This window comes from Mchenga conophoros, linkage group LG7 (genome assembly GCF_057382185.1).
Source record: "Mchenga conophoros isolate Kocher_MC1m ecotype Shallow Benthic linkage group LG7, M_conophoros_male_GT1.1, whole genome shotgun sequence".
In the NCBI taxonomy this organism is placed as follows: domain Eukaryota; kingdom Metazoa; phylum Chordata; class Actinopteri; order Cichliformes; family Cichlidae; genus Mchenga; species Mchenga conophoros.
In genome coordinates, this window is record NC_140532.1 from 30,717,997 (window position 1) to 30,736,625 (window position 18,629).

Here is an 18,629-nt window from a genome sequence, read left to right on the forward strand (position 1 = left end):
AGTAAGTCAACATCGGACAAACTTACAGATTCTCTTGCAAAATTAATTGCTCTGGACTGTAGACCACTATCAGTGGTAGAAGATAGGGGGTGAGAAAATGTGCTACAGTTAGCATCAGGTGATCCAACTTTCGAAATGCTGTGCCGAAAGACTATTTCCAGTAAAATTCTTTATTTCTGTTTTAGATGCCTTTTCAAATTCAAATTCAAATTCAAATTCAAATTTTATTTGTCACACACACACAACCATACACAGTATGACATGGGGGTGAAATGCTTGTAGCTGTACAATGCCCGACCATTAAATGACAGAAGAAAAGTTTTACAATATTTACAATTTACAGTTTACTACAAAAATTTACAAATTAACTTAGGAATTTACAGTAAAGAATGTGCAAATAGCAGAAGAGATTATAAAGATAAGGATTATAAATTATAGGAATTATAGGATTATAGGAAATGTGTGGTGGTGCGTGTGGTGACGTGTGTGAGAGTCCAGTCTTATAGTGACGTGTTTGGGAGAGTCCAGTCTACACCTGGTTCAGGCCCCGAATAGCCTGGGGGAAGAAGCTCCTCCTCATTCTCTCTGTTTTGGCCTTAAGGGAGCGGAAGCGCTTCCCAGACCTCAACAGTGAGAAGAGTCCATTGTTGGGATGGGAGAGGTCCATCATAATCTTCCTAGCTTTGGACTTGCACCGCTTGGTGTAGATGGACAGCAGGTCAGGGAGCTCTGATTGAATGATGCGTTCGGCCGAGCGCACCACTCTTTGCAGATCTCGTCTGTCCTGCTTGGTGCTGTTCCCAAACCAGGTGCAGATGTTTGCCGTCAGGACGCTCTCGATGGTGCAGGAGTAGAAGTTCTTGAGCGCCTTCAGTGGCAGATGGAAGTCTCTAAGTCTTCTGAGGAAGAAGAGACGCTGACGGGCTTTCTTAACCAGGGTGTTGATGTGACAGGACCATGACAGGTCCTGAGTGATGTGGACACCCAGGTATCGGAAACTGTCCACTCTCTCCACTGGCGTGCCACTGATGATGAGGGGTTTGTAATTCCTCGCCTGCTTTGTAGTGAAGTCCACGATCAGCTCCTTAGTCTTGCTGATGTTTAGGAGGAGGTTATTCTCCTGGCACCAGGTCTCCAGGTTCCTAATCTCCTCCAGGTAGGCCGTCTCGATGTTGTCGGAGATCAGGCCCACAACAGCAGTGTCGTCAGCAAACTTGACAATGGAGGTGGTGTCTGATGTGGCTACACAGTCATAAGTGTACAGTGAGTACAGCAGGGGGCTTAAAACACAGCCCTGAGGCACTCCAGTGCTGAGTGAGATGGAGGGGGAGACTTGTTTTCCCACCCTCACTGATTGGGGTCTGTCTGTGAGGAAGTTGAGGATCCACTGACACAGTGATGAGCTGAGTCCTAGATCCGTCAACTTGGTGAAAAGCTTAGAGGGAATTATTGTGTTGAGTGCTGAACTGTAGTCCACGAACAGCATCCTAACATAATTCCCTCTGCCAGTGTCCAGGTGACTCAGGGATGTGTGGAGCAGGTGAGATATGGCATCGTCTGTGGAACGATTAGTCCGGTAAGCAAACTGAAGTGAGTCGATGGTGGCAGGAAGTGAAGAAGTGATGTGATCTCTCATCAGTCTTTCAAAACACTTCATCACAATTGAAGTCAGTGCTACTGGACGGTAGTCATTGTGGCAAGCGGGCTGTTGTTTCTTTGGAACAGGGACAATAATGAACTGTTTGAAGCACGTGGGAACCACAGCTTGGGCCAGGGAGAGGTTGAAGATCTCCGTGAACACCGGTGCTAGTTGATCAGTGCAGGCTCTAAGGACCCGGCCAGGGATTGCATCTGGTCCTGCTGCCTTCCTGGTGTTCACCCTCCTGAAGGTGTTCCTCACGGCATGCTCTGTGATGACGAATGCATTTTCTTCACTGGTGCACTCCGAGCCGTTTGTTGTTTTAATTGCTGCGGCGTCGAAGCGAGCATAAAACGTGTTCAGCTCATCAGCCAGTGAAGCATCTGCATTCATCATTGAAGAAGCTGGTCGTTTATAGTCCATTATAGTCCGCAGTCCTTTCCACAGGCTCCTAGAGTCGCACTGTCGTAGCTGTGACTCTAGTTTTTCCCCGTAGCTCCGCTTTGCCTTTCGGACCGCGCTGCGCACGTTGTAGGACACAGCCTTGTATAGGTCCATATTACCGGAGACAAGCCCTTCATTGTAGGCAGCGGTGCGTGATCTCAGAGCGTCGCGGATGTTTTTATCCACCCACGGCTTCTGGTTGGGAAACGTTCGGATGATAATTCTTTCTGCTGTGTCATCCGCTAGTTTCCCGATAAATCCCACAACCGCTTCCGTAAACATGTTGATGTCATCAGAGCTGCGCCGAAACATGTCCCAGTCTGCGTCATCCAGTGCATCATCCAGTGCGTCCTGCAGCGCGGCCACCGATTGGTCCGTCCAGCGAGCGACCTCCCTCCTGATTGGTGGTTGCTGCTTTAGCCTTTGTTTGTAAGCAGGCATGAGGAAGATGGCGGCATGGTCCGATTTTCCAAATGCCGGCAGGGGCTGAGCCTTGTAACAGTTCTTGAACGGGGTGTAGCAGTGGTCTAATGTCCTCGTGCCCCGGGTGGGGCAGTTGATGTGCTGGTGAAGGTTGTGAAATGTCCGTTTGAGATTCACTCTGTTAAAATCTCCCATAACAATGAGTGTGGCATCTTGGTGAAGTGTTTGTTGATGTGTGAGAGCCTCATGTAGCTCACATAAGGCAGTGTTCGAGTCCGCGTGAGGCGGAATGTAAGCAGTGCAGGCAATGACCGCAGTGAATTCCCGAGGGAGATAGAAAGGGCGACACTTAACGATCAAAAGCTCCAGATTGGGCGAGCAAGAGCGTGTGAGTGGGGAGATGTTTGTGCTGTCGCACCATCTGTTGTTCACCATCAAACACACTCCACCACCTCTTTTCTTCCCCGACTCCATTGTCCTGTCCATGCGGTAAACCGAAAAGAACCCCGTCGGCTGCACGGCGTGGTCTGGTATCGCTGGGTTCAGCCAAGTCTCGGTGAAGCAGAGGAGATTGCAGTCCCGAATGTCTCTCTGGAACTTGATTCTGGCTCTGAGGTCATCAAGCTTGTTCTCGATGGATTGAACATTGGCTAGCAGGATACTGGGCATGGGTGCGCGGTGTGCGCGAGCCCATAGCCTGTTCCTGATGCCGGCTCTTTTACCTCGAGGCCATCGCTTAGGGTCGCGTCCTTTGTTCTCTCTCAGGATCTCCTTTGGCCAGGTTGGGTCCGGAGTTAAACATGGTGAAATGTTCGTGTATTGCAGACCAATAGAAACCAAAGTGTCTCTACTGTAGCGGATTTGTGTGTTTTGCATGATGCCCATGCAAGATTATCGCAGATATAGCAAAAAGTGACGAAAAACTGCAAAAAGTGGAGAAGTTGGGGCAGAGCATCCAGCACGGCAGCCGACCTCACCGGCGCCATTTTAAAACGACAGCCCTGCTAGTATGGAGGAACTACACATGAGCAAACAAGCCTGGGGCAACAGAAAAAGCCACTCATACAGGATGTTTCCACACAGTGGAATTCAACGCTGGATATGGTTTCACATCTACTAAAGAATCAAGAGGCTGTTTTTGCTGTGCTAGACAAACAAAAGCACAAGCTAGTCATTTTAACTCCATCAGAGCTGGTAAAACTCCAAAGCTGGCAACTGTCCTTGAGCCATGCAGGTAAATAAAACTATTTTTTAACTTATTGTTACTGTTTCTTCAAAAAGCTTTATAGTTTAGTTATTGTGTAGGTTAATAATTACTTTCTTGAACAGTCTACTACAGGTTTGTGACTGAGCTTCGTGGAGGTGAAACATATGTCTCATGTTCAGTGGTTTTTCCTGCTTTCTGCCTCCTGCATCACACCATGGAGGTCTCTGATGATGACTCAAACTACATGGTGAAATTTAAGACTGCCTTCACAAAGGACCTATCCCAACGTGTAGCTACACTCAACCATCAGTTGTTCAAGATAGCTACTGTGCTTGATACACACTTTAAGGATTTGTGTCTTGCAAGGGGAGAGTGAGAAGAGGTTTGGACCAGCCTTGAGGCCCTGCTGCAGGAACAGTGTAAAGATGCCACCACAAAGGAGCCAGCAAAGACAAAGAGCCTCTTCTCTTAAATAATTTCCCCCAGGGATCAATAAAGTATTCTGATTCTGATTCTCTTCATTGTCCTCGGACCCTGATTCAGATGATGAAGCCCTGCGTAACAGGGTCGAGCAGGGACCCACCAGCAACTGTCTGTCCTGGCCTGCAAGTATTTGATGAGTCCTGCCACTTCTATCTATGCGAACAGGCTAGTTTGTCTAAGTAACTGGCTGAAAGAGACGGCCAATAAATAAGCATGCAGGTATTGTGAGTCCAATGGGTTTGTTATTTTTTGCACTAAAACGTTCGATGATCACATTGTTTTAGCCTAATGTACAAAATACTTTTTGGCTAAGGGTACTCAGAGTTTAAAGGTGAACCTGGTCAAATAAACGTTTATGTTTCTGCCTTAGTCTTTTAAAGAAGAAAAACTGCACTTTATGATGACATTTTTATTATTATTATTTAAAGACAATGCCATTTTGAAAATGTACTTAACCTCCTAAGACCCGAACTCTTCCACGGCATGCATTTTTAATTTCTTTTTGATATTTGGGCTGATTGGGGCTTGATGAATGTAAAAAAAAAAGAATTACCAGATTTTTTTTTTTGGCTTTTTTTTTTTTTTTTAAAGAAAAATAAGAGCCACATATGAGGATATTCATTTAAAATTTTGATAAAACAGTACCAGCATAGTGTCCTCGTAAGTGGATATCAGGCCCAAATTGAGTATTTTGGTCTAAATAACCCAAAATGCGATGTCCACATATGTGGACGCCAGGTCCTAGGAGGTTAAGGTACTTAAAATAGGACTTTATTTTTAAGTCTGCCCAATTTTGGCCAGGGATATTATTTTTGTTTCTCTGTTTTGAATTGAAATGCAGTTTAAATGCTTTTTATTTAGTTTCTCCCCAGAAATTAAAAGAGCTTGAGTTTACTATATTCATGTCCATGACTATTATTTATTCTGTCGCATACTAAAACCCTTTTAAATTAAAAAAAAATATTTTTGATTTTAATTTAATTAGATTTTAGAGATTACTTATTTACAACGCCTCTTATTAATTACATAAAAATTTTAATCGAGTTTTTACTTTTTAAGTAATGTCTGAAGTTTTTTTTTTTTTTCAAAAGTGATATAATCTAATCAGCCATATGCTGATGATAGTATTGCAACCATGACTTTGACTTCAACATGAAGGGAATGAAAAAAAGAAAAAAAGGATTGTTGAGTGAGGGAGCAGGAACATAGGAAAATATTACTTTATAATTTGTAAGCGTTTCTCTGTGGCCTCAAACTGCAGCACATGAAAAACGAACTCTGTTGAATTATTATTTAGGAAACTGACCTTCCAGTGCATTTAATAAAAGGTAGCCATTGGAAAATGACTAAATTGATCAACAAAATGCAAAGAAACAAGCAACATGACTTCATACAGTAAGAAGGCCCAGTGACTCATGACAGCATCCACTCTGCCAGTCTCAGTTTGAGTGTGCCAGTGAGGAAATACTCACTGGAATCATAAACAATATAAAGGATGGACCTAGCTTCTAGGTCTGAAAAGTAAAGGAAATGCAGAAATGCTTTAAGCTTGCATTCTTTTTAAAGGCCACCAGGCACAAAAAAAAAACGACTTCCTGTCCTATAAAAGTCCAAGGAACCATCAGCCCTGACCTCTGTAAACACTTTCTTACAACTTTACGGTCTGACTCATTCATTTCGAGTCAAACTGAGTAAAACATGATTCATTTTTAAAACTTTGGTCATTCTAAGAATCAGAGAAAAGAGGATTTCATCATCCACACTCCCTGTCTTTCTTTCTGCTTATTTAGAATCAGTTAGATCCTCTTTCCTCTACTTATTTAAACCTCCCTTGTATTTAACCTTTTGCTTGTTTCCAAAATCTGCCTTTTACCAGAATTGGTCAGACACTATCTAAGTGTCAGTGTAAGTGTCAGCTTCTCTCACTCAACCTCAGAGTGGAAACAAGTTTTAAATTTTCTTGAACTTTCTGTGCATTATTGAGCAATTCTTTGATAAGCTGGAAAACCAAAAGAACACATTTACTAAGCAGGACAGTCAAACCATTAAACCTCTTGCTTTCAGGTAACATTTCATCACCTCAGTCTCAACAATATTACATTTTCTTAGATTTCAGATCTCGGTTTTACAATACTGCCCTCCTGTGGTAGAAGTTATAGTACAGGTTTGCAGAGGGTAATTACAAAAATGACCTTTTATATTCAAAGTCGAACCGTTTTTAGCCCGTGTTAACCAGCTAAACTTCAACAAAATATTCATTTATATTTCTCAGATATGTAAGCATTCATCATATTATATTTTATATTTTCGTGAGTGGTTTCATCTGTCTCTCGGTTTAGACAAGCTGTTCAGTCACTGTAGCTCTGGTGTCCCTACATTAACAACAACTGAACTAGTTCTTTGTGTGAATCTGCACAGTGAAATTCCTCAGCCCTCATTTCTCACTTTGGAATGAGCGTGAAGCTGTGATTTTTGCAGCTCACAGGTTCTGTGCAGTAATCCAATAATCAATGCCTTCACAGCTGTGGTGTCGCTGTAGATGCCATTACAGACGACCTTTGTAGTCTGATTACGCCATGTGACACATTATAGTTGATGATGTAGAAATATTATGCAACAGCTTTCATTCACTCTCTCATGACTTTTTGTTGGCACTCTGAAGATTGTGTCAACAGTCCAGTGTCACAGCTCAGTGGTACTTTAATGTAATACCAACTTGTAATACAATACATTTACACAAGCAGCACATTTTCTTTGGAAGAACTGCATATTATAAATGGATAATAAGGTTTTTTTTGGTGGTTGGAGGGTAGGTTATGGCTCATTCACATGAAACTAAGCAGACAAGACAAGACAACAAGGATAATCAGGCCTCATTAATGCAATATAACAAGAGAATTTTCAGTTTGGTAATCTGCTTTTATTTTTTAATTTATGGAAGGTAAACAAAAGTAATATACTGCCAAGGATTCACTGACTCTGCTACTACTGCTACTAACACAAAACCAAGCAGAAATCTGAGCTAATATGGATGTACCACAAACTGCAGTTCCTCTGATGTCCACTAGAGGCTTCAAAAAGAAAAACTGTTAAAATATGAACCTTTGCAGCTTTAGAGCAGAAATAAAGATCTTACAACCTGTTATAAAGAACGATTTTGGTCCCTGTAGCTCATTTTTTCCCTTATAAGAACTGTACAACAACCCACCAGTCCAAATGTTCTTAAGGATTATATTAAGTTTACAATTTTAGAGGTGCAGCCGCTTTGACTGAGAGGTGGATGTGACAAAGGTGACTGTAGCTGCTAGGCTTCACCTTACTTAATTGAAATCCTAGAACTGGACCACTTTGTCTTATCCAACAAATAATAAGGCAAAATTTATCTTTATTTGGATTTTACTCAGCACCAGTTAACAGGTATCTTTGTCTGTGTGATGTAGCCATATGGTTACACTCCACACACCATCTAATTTTGGTTACTTTGGGCTCCTAAAGCCCAACATGACAACAGCCATAAAGGCTTGATTGTTCATCTTTCATATACAAAAGTAAAGCTAATGTTTTAGTACGTAAGAGTGTATTATTTTTAATGGGGAGAGACCCCAAGTTTTTTTTTTAAAAGTCTGATTGTATTGAAGTCACTTGATTTATGACCTCAGTATCACTTTCCTAATGAGTTTATAATTGAATGTCCCACTTAGAGGATAAAAGGACTACTGGAGTTGTTTGAGAATGTAGTATTTTCCATTTATCAGTCAGCTCAAACCCTCTTTTTTTATGATCTCTACTTTCAAAAACATAAACTTATGACAGGTAAAATTCATGTGTCCACGACCTAAATGGGCTCCTCTCAAAACACCCACAACTACTCCATGGTAACTGTTAGTATATGTGGTAGTGACACCTTTCAGCTTATTTTGCTAACTGCTTCCACTTCACTACAAAGCAGGTGGCTTTGTGTGAAGCCGCCATGTGTAAGTGGCTGCACTGTTTCCTGACAGCTACTCACTGCGGGTGGGTCATCGATGGTGTTCTGGATGGCTGCAGCCAATCCCTCCTTCATCATGCAGGTCAGGCTGTAGAACTCATGCTGTTGGTCAATCTCAAACAGGCCCAGAAGTTTCCACTGCTGCCTCAGACCTCCCCACCGCCTTCTCTTCATGGAGCGCTGCTGGTGACTCAACATCCCTGGACCGGCTGTCGACATCTCCATCTGAGATAGAGAAAAACAGCCCGATGAGGAAAAAATGTGACTGCTCCACTGTGGACGCAGAGGAGAAAAGAAATCAGAGTGTGAGTGGAGGCCAGAGAGGCCAGCGACTAACACAAAAGACAGCTGACTGTCAGTTGAGTCTTTAACAGAGTAACCATGGAAACCAACACAAAGGGATAAAAGCTTCATGGGCTGTGCTGTGGATAATGCCATAATGCTGCTCCTCTGAATGCCACAGAAAAACATTTTAATTGCGTGGTCATGTCATGTGTTTTACAGTAAATGTTTGACCCTGTGAGCTCTACACACCCGAGCCACTCAGTACTAAGCCAGAGAAACAAAAAGACTCCTATGGAATAAATAGTAACTGATAGTTTTTGATGGTGAATGATGCGTTCATCAGCGTTTAGGCATAAAAAGCACTTGTATAAATGTGTGACTGAGTGAATGAGGTACTTGTAGCAAGAAAGACCGTTGAGAGTAGAAAAAACTACCTTATCCTGCTGGAAACAACTGCCAAAAGATAGGTAGAAAGGTTGACTGGTGGACATGGTCAGCAGCAGCTTTTTTGATAGAGGCAGGATGGCTCCGCCCTTTCTTGTTGTTGTTTCCACCAAATTTTGACCCTACTATCCAAATGTCACAGCACAAACTGAGAAGTTCTTCCAGGCTTTAGTTGTCCAGTTTGATAAGCATAATGGGAATTGTAGTCCTAGTTTCCTGTTTTTAGCTAAACGAAATGGTGCATTGGGTGGTCTTCTCCTGCCCATCTGCAGTGCTACTTTGCTTTCAGAGAAGCTCTTCTGCATGCTGTGTGGCCATTCTCAGCTGATCTCTAACATCAACAAGGCTTTCTATTTTTCTTTCTGACCATTTTCTGTAACCCTAGAGATCTCAGCTGTTTCTGAAATACTCAGACCAGCTGACCAACAATATCCAAAAACCTTTAAATCACATTTCTTCCCCATTCTGATGCTCAATTTGAACGTCAGCAGCTCATCTTCACCATTTTTTATATGATGAGTTGCTGCCATGTGATTGACTGATAATACATCTGCATTAACATTCAGCTGAACAGGTGTATCTAATAAAGTGACTCATGAATGAAAATAGACACTAAAACCACTTGGTTTTATTTTATGAAGATGGTGGTTTGGGTTATAATTCACTCCTGGAAAACTTCATATCTGCTCAGTGACCAATGAAGCACAGTGGGTCCTGATGATGTGATTACATGTGAGGAGGTGTCAGTCTGAGCAGTCTCAGTGTTGCAAAGAAACTAAAGAAACAAATAAAAAAAATACTTGTATTTGGCTTCAAATAAACAGAGTCACTTCATCAGTAATAAAACCTTCATTTTAGAAACAACATTAAGATCTGTTATTACAGAGTCTTTATCCTGCAATTTAAACCCATCTGAGATTACCATTTTTATCAGCTGGTGCTTTATAAGGAAAACAGTGCCTCAGCACTCACGTCACAGCGTTACCTTCCTTTTGTAAATTAGCCTGCCATGCCATTGGACGCGTCCATAGCAACATGCATGACGCTGCGCTCCTTGGATCTTTTGAGCTCCTCTCTCTGTTCTTCACTTTGACTGAGAAACAAAAGCTTCCTGTCTGATCACAGCCTCTCCTGATGCTGTTTGATGGTCTGAGTGTTCGGCTTCAGCACGTCTTTAACAATGGTGACAAACTGTAATAACCATTGTTAATAACTGGTAAAAAAAATAAAATAAATTGCAGTAAATTATATTTAATAATGTTTAATAACTGGCACATAATTGATTAGTAGAACATCATCTGGCAAAGTTGCAACTGATGTTTATAGAACGTTGCAAATCTATTCATCATTCAACCTTACTTGGCTCTTATAATGCTGAAACTGACATATAACTATTTCACAGGGTGTAAAAATGGACAGGTGTCCTGCTTCATTAAGTTTCCTGTTTTTTGGGTTTTTTTGCTTTAACTTTCTGTAAACAAATACATAATAAAGTACAGTGACAGGACAGGCCTGCTGGAGTCCAACGCCCACCCTCAACGAATCAGATTTACTGCTGGCAGTGCAAACCAGGCTCTAACTACAGGGACCAGATGACCCATAACAATGGGCCTGATACCCAGTACACTCAAAGCGCCCCCTACACTAATCTTTTTGTCACTTTTTATGGAATCAAACTCAAAGTAATGTCTGACCTTCCACGCTTTAAACACTGCATGGTTGCACTCTCTCCAGCACTCCATTTGTCCGTTGTTGATCTACACACATCTGTTGTTGCCATGGATGTTGCACACTCGTATGTCATTGTCATGAGACACTCTCACAAACAAAATCACGACTTAATAACGTAGTAACGGCGCCTGCTTAGGGGAAACTAACAGTAATGTAATTACTTTTTTGCTTTAGTAATCCCTTACTTTACTCATTACTTGAAAAAAGTAATCGGATTACACATTACTGCCCATGTCTGTTAGTCACCCAGGTATGTTAACAGCTGTATTCTACAAATAAGTTTAGAACGTATCTTTAATCTGTTTAAGAGGACAACGACGTCTTGTGATTTTACTTGCGGACAATCTGCCGCTCTTATTTTGAAACCTTATCGAGGCTCATCGAGGCTGCAGAACAGCAGCACGAGACACAGGTCTTGTTCACAGTCCAGGGAAGGATTGAGTGGAAGAGTGACTGATTGATGCAGCATCTGCCGAACCCGTTCTGCTGTGGTGGAGAGCTGAGCGTTGAAGCAAAGCTTTAGATTTACTGGTTGATCTACATTCCACATCTGTGCTGTGGGTACAGACTGAAAGCATGAGGGTGAGGTACGTGTGCTAGACATGAGCCTCCCCTGAAGGCAGGATGGGCTCAGCTTCAGAGATAAGACTAGAGCAGTTCCTCTTCCACATCAAAACGCAAGACTTAAGGTGGTTTGATCAGGGTGCCTTCTAAGTGTCTTGGTATGAGTCCTCAGGCCCGACCCAGGACATGCTGGAGAGACTTTGTCTGTTGGGTAGACTGGGTTTTCTAACATTATAAAAAGTATTTAGCGCATCACGTGGAGAACTGGTTTATGTTTTTGAGCTCATTAAAGCTGCAGAGCTGGTAGAGCTGGTCTCTATCTCTTGGGAGATAAATCACGGGCGATCCATTTTTTTTGAGCAACTTCTGGAAGTTAAAGCACAATAATTACTGGCAGCTGGATGTGCCGGCAATAAACTGGTACTTTACATTCGACCTCCTGAAATCTAACCTTTATACCTTTACTTAACTGTAACTGAAACAGTGCTGTATTCAATTAATTAAAAGAACCATTAACTAAGTTTCAGTCTTGATTACAGCAAGACTGGAAGCCTTCAAACATCCATTACAATCAAGTGTAAACTCTAAATAACTGATAAGCCACCACAAACCCCCCAAACTGATGAACTGTATAACCCAGGTAAAGTCTCCCAAGGCAAACTGGTCCGAGGAGATTAATTAGACCTAGAGCGATTTCAAAAACTCCAGTGAAGCCTAAAACTTGGATCTGGATAAACTTGTAGGAAGTGTGAATCTACACCCAAGAGGAAAGCTAGTAGAGAGGGAGTGCATTATTTGATTTACGAGGCAGGTGGCTGGAAGTCTTTTCTTTTGTTTCTTAACCTTTTCCTTGCTTTGGAGCCTCAGGCGGAGATGCAGTGATGGCTTCTGTCTCCTGCTCCACCCCCTGCCTGGAATTTCTCCATTGAAACAGTCCTTCCAACACCTGCCCTCTATCTGGTAATCAAGTGTAGAGTACAGCAGTTCTCTGCACCATTATATGGTGAGAATTAGGCCACCTCTGTTACCTGCCGCTTTTGTGGTAACGCAGTGTGCTTTCACGTCTCCAAGCTAGCTGCTCCAAACTTCCACAGAAGGAGAAGGTTCATCTGGAAACTTGCTTATCTGGAAACTTGTCTACCTGTTGCTTGAAGAAATTTATAGCTGTACTTACCAGCTCTGAACCCAATTACCTGTAACATGTCACAGGAAAGACTTACCTGCTCTCTTGCCTTTCTGCCAACTCTCTGATGCTTGCCAGCTGTCGGCACACCACATCCAACTCATGTAAGACTGTTAAACACCCGCTGGCTTTCTCATGTGAATTCAGTAGCACAGCAGCTGATGTGCACACCAGCCTGCCATAAATTATTATTAGATCGTGCTAGGACTTGCTCCGTACATTGGCGGCTGCTGTTTGTGACAAACATGGGTTCCAGTGGAATTCATAGCAGCTTTCCCTTCCAGAGAGTTTCACTTTCACCAATGAAAATAAAAGTGTGTCAAAGCAACGCAAGTGAGCAAAACATCAGCAATATGATAACAATAGAAAGGATAAAACCCAGAATTGCATGCCAATTACAGGCCAAAAAAAATATAAAACAAATGAAAGGAATTAAATATTAAATAAAATAATAACGTTACAGACAGAGATTGGATATGGCAAACATACTGCCCTTTTTATAAACCCAAGTATAGAAAAGATTTTAACCGTCAGATCATTTTTTTTGACCCCAGCTGTTGTTATTTTTATGTACCATAAAACATTTATGGTACATAGAATCTTTTTCAATAAAAAAAATACTAACTAATACACGTTTTGGTGATTTTTGAAGTCCACCCATTCCAGGCTTCCAGGCCCATTGCTGTGGTAAAGATGATAGGTGGAAGGTTGTGTGGGAACCCAGGAAACAAATAAAAAAATGTAACACTAGCATAGGATTTGAGTCAGTTGTAATTTCCCTGGTCTTGTGATGTTTTGCAGAGTAATGCACAGCATGACAATGAAAAAAGCTAAACTGATGGAGATGAGTCAGGATGTAAAAATGTGTGAAAACCATCATTATCAATAGGGCTGGGCTATATCATGCCGTTCACGGTAATACCGGTGTAATGTTGGGCAATGATAAGAAAATGAAATATCGCGATAGAATATGGGTAAAACGCACATGCGCAGTGCCTTTGTTTACATGCGCACTTGGCTACGACGCAGAATGAGACGAGCGAAAGTGGATCGTTGAATGAAACTGATGAACCAGAATTGGTTTGTAAAAATGCTGCAACTTCAGTGGTGTGAAACTGGTTTAGCTTTCGTCCGTCAGATACACAACAAAGCACTATTTTTGGTACAGCATGCTAGCGGGCCGTCGTTATTGCCGTATTGTTTGGAAAATACGGCACACTTAAAATAAATCCTTTGATTTTTCTGAAAATCGACAGGTCCCCTTATAATCCCGTGTGCCTTATGTATGAATTCTGGTTTTGTTTACTGACCTTGAAACGATTTTATGTACACGGCGCTGGAAAATCTGTCAAATGTTTCAGTACGACTTTGCTAAGCTACGAAGCCGCACCGCTTGATGGATTGTCGGAGCATTACTGCTATTGTAGGCAGGAGCCTCGCGGAGGGATACGTACTGTGCTTCAACATAATATTACCGTATTGCGTGTGTATAACCTCTTTTTAAGTTTTGTGGATATTATACATGGTTATGCTGAGGATCTGTCGGCCAGTTTCCACTGGAAATGCCTTTTGGTTAAACTGTCAGCAAGGAATTTGCATTTGCACTGTTAACTTTTTATATAACTTTAATGCACTTAAAAAGCTGCTTGCGTAAGTGAAAATACATTGATGGGGGTGTTTTTTTGCACCAATAAAGTAGAGGAGTTGTAAAGTATTTTGTCTAGTGTCAATTATATCGTCAGTTATATCGTTATCGCAAATTTTCAAATGTATATCGTGATAAATATTTTTGGTCATATCGCCCTGCTCTAATTATCAACATTAAAATGTTTTGATTATCTTTCATATGAACAGTGTAAGTATGCAGTGTTACTGATCAGGCCAAGATTTTAGTGGATATTTTAAGATTTCTTTGGTGCAACAACAAGAATAAACCCATCATAATAGATGCCTACCTGCCGACTAATACACTCACTGAACTCTGATTTGCATTTTTTTCTACCCTCTTGTCAGTCCAAACTGGTCAGGTGCATTTACCACAGAGTTTGCTTATTAGCACAGAATCATGTCCCACTGCTAAGACAGGTGAGTCAAATACGTGGCCCTAGGGCCTGAACTCGCTCACTGAAAGACCCAATCCACCCCACTGGATGGCTTTAAAAAGTCTAAAACCTGCAGAGAAGCAGGGCACAGCTTAGTTTAGCTTTTCCCTGTTTTCCTGTGTGAATTCTTGTGTTGCAGGGTTTTAAACTCCTAACATCTACCATGACACTGGCAATGATCAAGGATTAGGGTTTTGGTACAGTTAGCGTCTAACCTTTCTTCCAACCCTTCTAATAAATAATTAGTCTAATAAAAAAAGTTTTATTTATTTTTGCAGAAAATCTGTGACGCCAATATGAGAGGGAACATCTTCCAGTTATGAAAGCGTGCCTAGTTAACATGTGGCCAAAATAAAGCACAACCCTGTTAAGTGCCATGGTTTGTGTGCAGGGAGGCATGAAAGGTCCCAAAATTCAGACTCAAATGCAGAGGCCAAGCTGAAACTCAAAATGTTAGCTTTATTGCTGAACACTGGGGAAAAACTAAATTAAACTTGGCAGGCTTGGCAAACAGAACACACAGACATACAGTGGGGCAAAAAAGTATTTAGTCAGCCACCGATTGTGCAAGTTCCCCCACTTAAAATGATGACAGAGGTCAGTAATTTGCACCAGAGGTACACTTCAACTGTGAGAGACAGAATGTGAAAAAAAAATCCATGAATCCACATGGTAGGATTTGTAAAGAATTTATTCGTAAATTAGGGTGGAAAATAAGTATTTGGTCACCTCAAACAAGGAAAATCTCTGGCTCTCACAGACCTGTAACGTCTTCTGTAAGAAGCTTTTCTGTCCCCCACTCGTTACCTGTATGAATGGCACCTGTTTGAACTCATCATCTGTATAAAAGACACCTGTTCACAGCCTCAAACAGTCAGACTCCAAACTCCGCCATGGCCAAGACCAAAGAGCTTTCGAAGGACACCAGGAAAAGTATTGTAGACCTGCACCAGACTGGGAAGAGTGAATCTACAATAGGCAAGCAGCTTGGTGTGAAAAAATCAACTGTGGGAGCAATCATCAGAAAATGGAAGACATACAAGACCACTGATAATCTCCCTCAATCTGGGGCTCCACGCAAGATCTCATCCCGTGGGGTCAAAATGATCATGAGAACGGTGAGCAAAGATCCCAGAACCACACGGGGGGACCTGGTGAATGACCTGCAGAGAGCTGGGACCAAAGTAACAAAGGTCACCATCAGTAACACACTACAACGGCAGGGAATCAAATCCCGCAGTGCCAGACGTGTTCCGCTGCTGAAGCCAGTGCATGTCCAGGCCCGTCTGAAGTTTGCCAGAGAGCACATGGATGATACAGCAGAGGATTGGGAGAATGTCATGTGGTCAGATGAAACCAAAGTAGAACTTTTTGGTATAAACTCAACTCGTCGTGTTTGGAGGAAGAAGAATACTGAGTTGCATCCCAAGAACACCATACCTACTGTGAAGCATGGGGGTGGAAACATCATGCTATGGGGCTGTTTTTCTGCCAAGGGGACAGGACGACTGATCCGTGTTAAGGACAGAATGAATGGGGCCATGTATCGTGAGATTTTGAGCCAAAACCTCCTTCCATCAGTGAGAACTTTGAAGATGAAACGAGGCTGGGTCTTCCAACATGACAATGATCCAAAACACACCGCCCGGGCAACAAAGGAGTGGCTCTGTAAGAAGCATTTGAAAGTCCTGGAGTGGCCTAGCCAGTCTCCAGACCTCAACCCCATAGAAAATCTGTGGCGGGAGTTGAAAGTCCATGTTGCTCGGCGACAGCCCCAAAACATCACTGCTCTCGAGAAGATCTGCATGGAGGAATGGGCCAAAATACCAGCTACTGTGTGTGCAAACCTGGTAAAGACCTATAGTAAACGTTTGACCTCTGTTATTGCCAACAAAGCTTATGTTACAAAGTATTGAGTTGTATTTTTGTTATTGACCAAATACTTATTTTCCACCCTGATTTACGAATAAATTCTTTACAAATCCTACCATGTGGATTCATGGATTTTTTTTTTCACATTCTGTCTCTCACAGTTGAAGTGTACCTCTGGTGCAAATTACTGACCTCTGTCATCATTTTAAGTGGGGGAACTTGCACAATCGGTGGCTGACTAAATACTTTTTTGCCCCACTGTATATGAGGGAGATCGTGACACTGATGAAGAGAAACACGGGGCTACACTGAGGGATAACAAGGGGAATGAGACACAGGAGGAGAGCACAGCTGAGAGTAATTAGGCAGGACGAGACAAGGGAAGCAAAACTAGAAATATTAACATAAGATGCAGACTGTCAAAGTAAAACAGGAAATATAATACAGACGCGGACTTGACAAGGGGTTACAGCGCAAACATGGAACACAGAGAGAAACCAATAGACTAAGAACTCTAAATAACACAAAAGAGAAGATTATTAATAATAAACAACACAAAACACTGGGTCACAGACCCAGTCATCCAGGACCATGACATTAAGAACTTAACTTCATTCAAACCAAAGACCGAAACAACAACCTTCACACTGACGCCCATAATCCTGCGTGCACATTATCTTACATTTGTTGATTTATGCAATTTTCAGAATACAATCCCAACCCCAGTAAATCCGGCCATGGATTGATTAGCTGACTAATGTGATGGGGAAGTAACCGCTCACTAATGTCATGATGGAAGCCATTAACGCGGTCAATGCATGGTCAACATTTATGGCACTCAATGGCCACAGATGCATCTTTGCAGTCAAAAGCAGTCACAGTGTGATGGTGAAACTTCCAAACAAACAGAAGTTGATGCTGTTTTTATGGACAGCAAAGTTGCAACAACTGATTTGGTCACTATACGGCTGTGAGCAGACAGCCAACTCAAAATGAATTGAGGACATTTCATCTTTAAATGAGAATCTGATGATTGTAACAAAAACAAAGCTGACAGTGTCTAATAACTGCACACAGCAGCCCGGGGAGGTGACTACACATCAGCAGCTTGGGTGAAACCCCTCACACAGTTGATCTCTAGCAGTGACTGCACGCATTATGGAAGCAATCAGATTCAAAGCGTTTCACTTGCCTCTGTACAGCAGCTGATGGTCGGCCTGTCCGTGTCTCTCCCAGTGTGTGTCACTCACTGAGTGCATGTGTGTCACATGTCAGCCTGCAGAATGACCGTGTGATGTCATCGGAGCATAGCCCGGCTCACCCAGCGGTCACACCCACACTGGCACTGACTGTCTGAGGCAGACACGACTGCCGGCAGCTGCAGCTCTGATACTGCAGTCAATATGAGGCAAGCAGAGGTGCAGAAATAAAAGGTTTGTTGGCAAAGTGGGAATGCAACTGCAGCGCAAACTCTGCTGACTCACTGCTGGAGGTTTTCCAGCCAACTGGACTCGAGTCTCCATCCATCTGAAAACACACCCAACACTCCACAGACAAGAAACCCCAACTCCTCTCAGACGATATACAAACATATACAATACCTTAAACGTAGATTTTCACTTGGAGACACCAGAGTTATTGGATTTTAATTTGCTTTTTCTCCATTTTTTTTTTCTTTTTTGCAAATTCTTTCGGATCAAATCAAATCAAAATGTATTTCTATAGCACATAATAATACAACAAAGCTGACCAAAGTGCTTCACAGTTGGTCAGAGAAATAGCATAAGACAGCATAAAAGAAACAGGTAAAAGGAGGGCAGGAAACAATATGAACAATATGAGTAAAAAACAACAACAACACATAACTAGCCATGAAATAGCATATTAGTTTGAATCAAAAGGTTATTCCAGAGTCTGGGAGCTACGGCAGCAAGGGCCTGACCACCTCTGAACTTCAGACGAGACCTCGGTTGCATCAGGAGCATTTGATTAGAAGATCTAAGTGCCTTATTAGGGATATACAAATGGAGGAGTTTGCATAGATAGCTGGGAGCCAAATTGTTTAAAATTTTAAAGGTAAGCAAGAGAATTTTGAAATTGATGCGATATTCAACAGGAAGCCAATGTAGGTTGGCTAAAACTGGTGTGATGTGGGCATAATTTCTAGTATCAGTTAGGAGATGCGCAGCTGCGTTTTGAACTAACTGGAGGCGGTGGATAGAGGAAGATGGGAGGCCCAAGTAGAGGGAATTACAGTAGTCTAA

At 42.1% G+C, this 18,629-nt stretch overlaps 1 protein-coding gene across 4 annotated transcripts in view; it reads right to left on the reverse strand.

Moving 5' to 3' along the window:
• The window catches only part of pip5kl1 (phosphatidylinositol-4-phosphate 5-kinase-like 1), a 62,289-nt gene extending 44,606 nt beyond the window's left edge, over nt 1-17,683 (reverse strand). Inside the window, exons 1-2 of one of the 4 annotated variants that reach the window (XM_085278840.1) lie at nt 17,558-17,683; nt 8,206-8,409 (exon numbers count right to left, since the gene is read on the reverse strand). In XM_085278840.1, coding sequence (XP_085134966.1) covers nt 8,206-8,409 — 204 coding nt within the window. In that variant the 5' untranslated portion in view covers nt 17,558-17,683. Of the gene's footprint in view, nt 1-8,205; nt 8,623-12,428; nt 12,447-17,557 lie in introns of those variants that run through there. The other 3 variants (XM_085278843.1, XM_085278841.1, XM_085278839.1) reach the window with 3 other exon arrangements.
• Between the last annotated feature and the right edge of the window lie 946 nt (nt 17,684-18,629).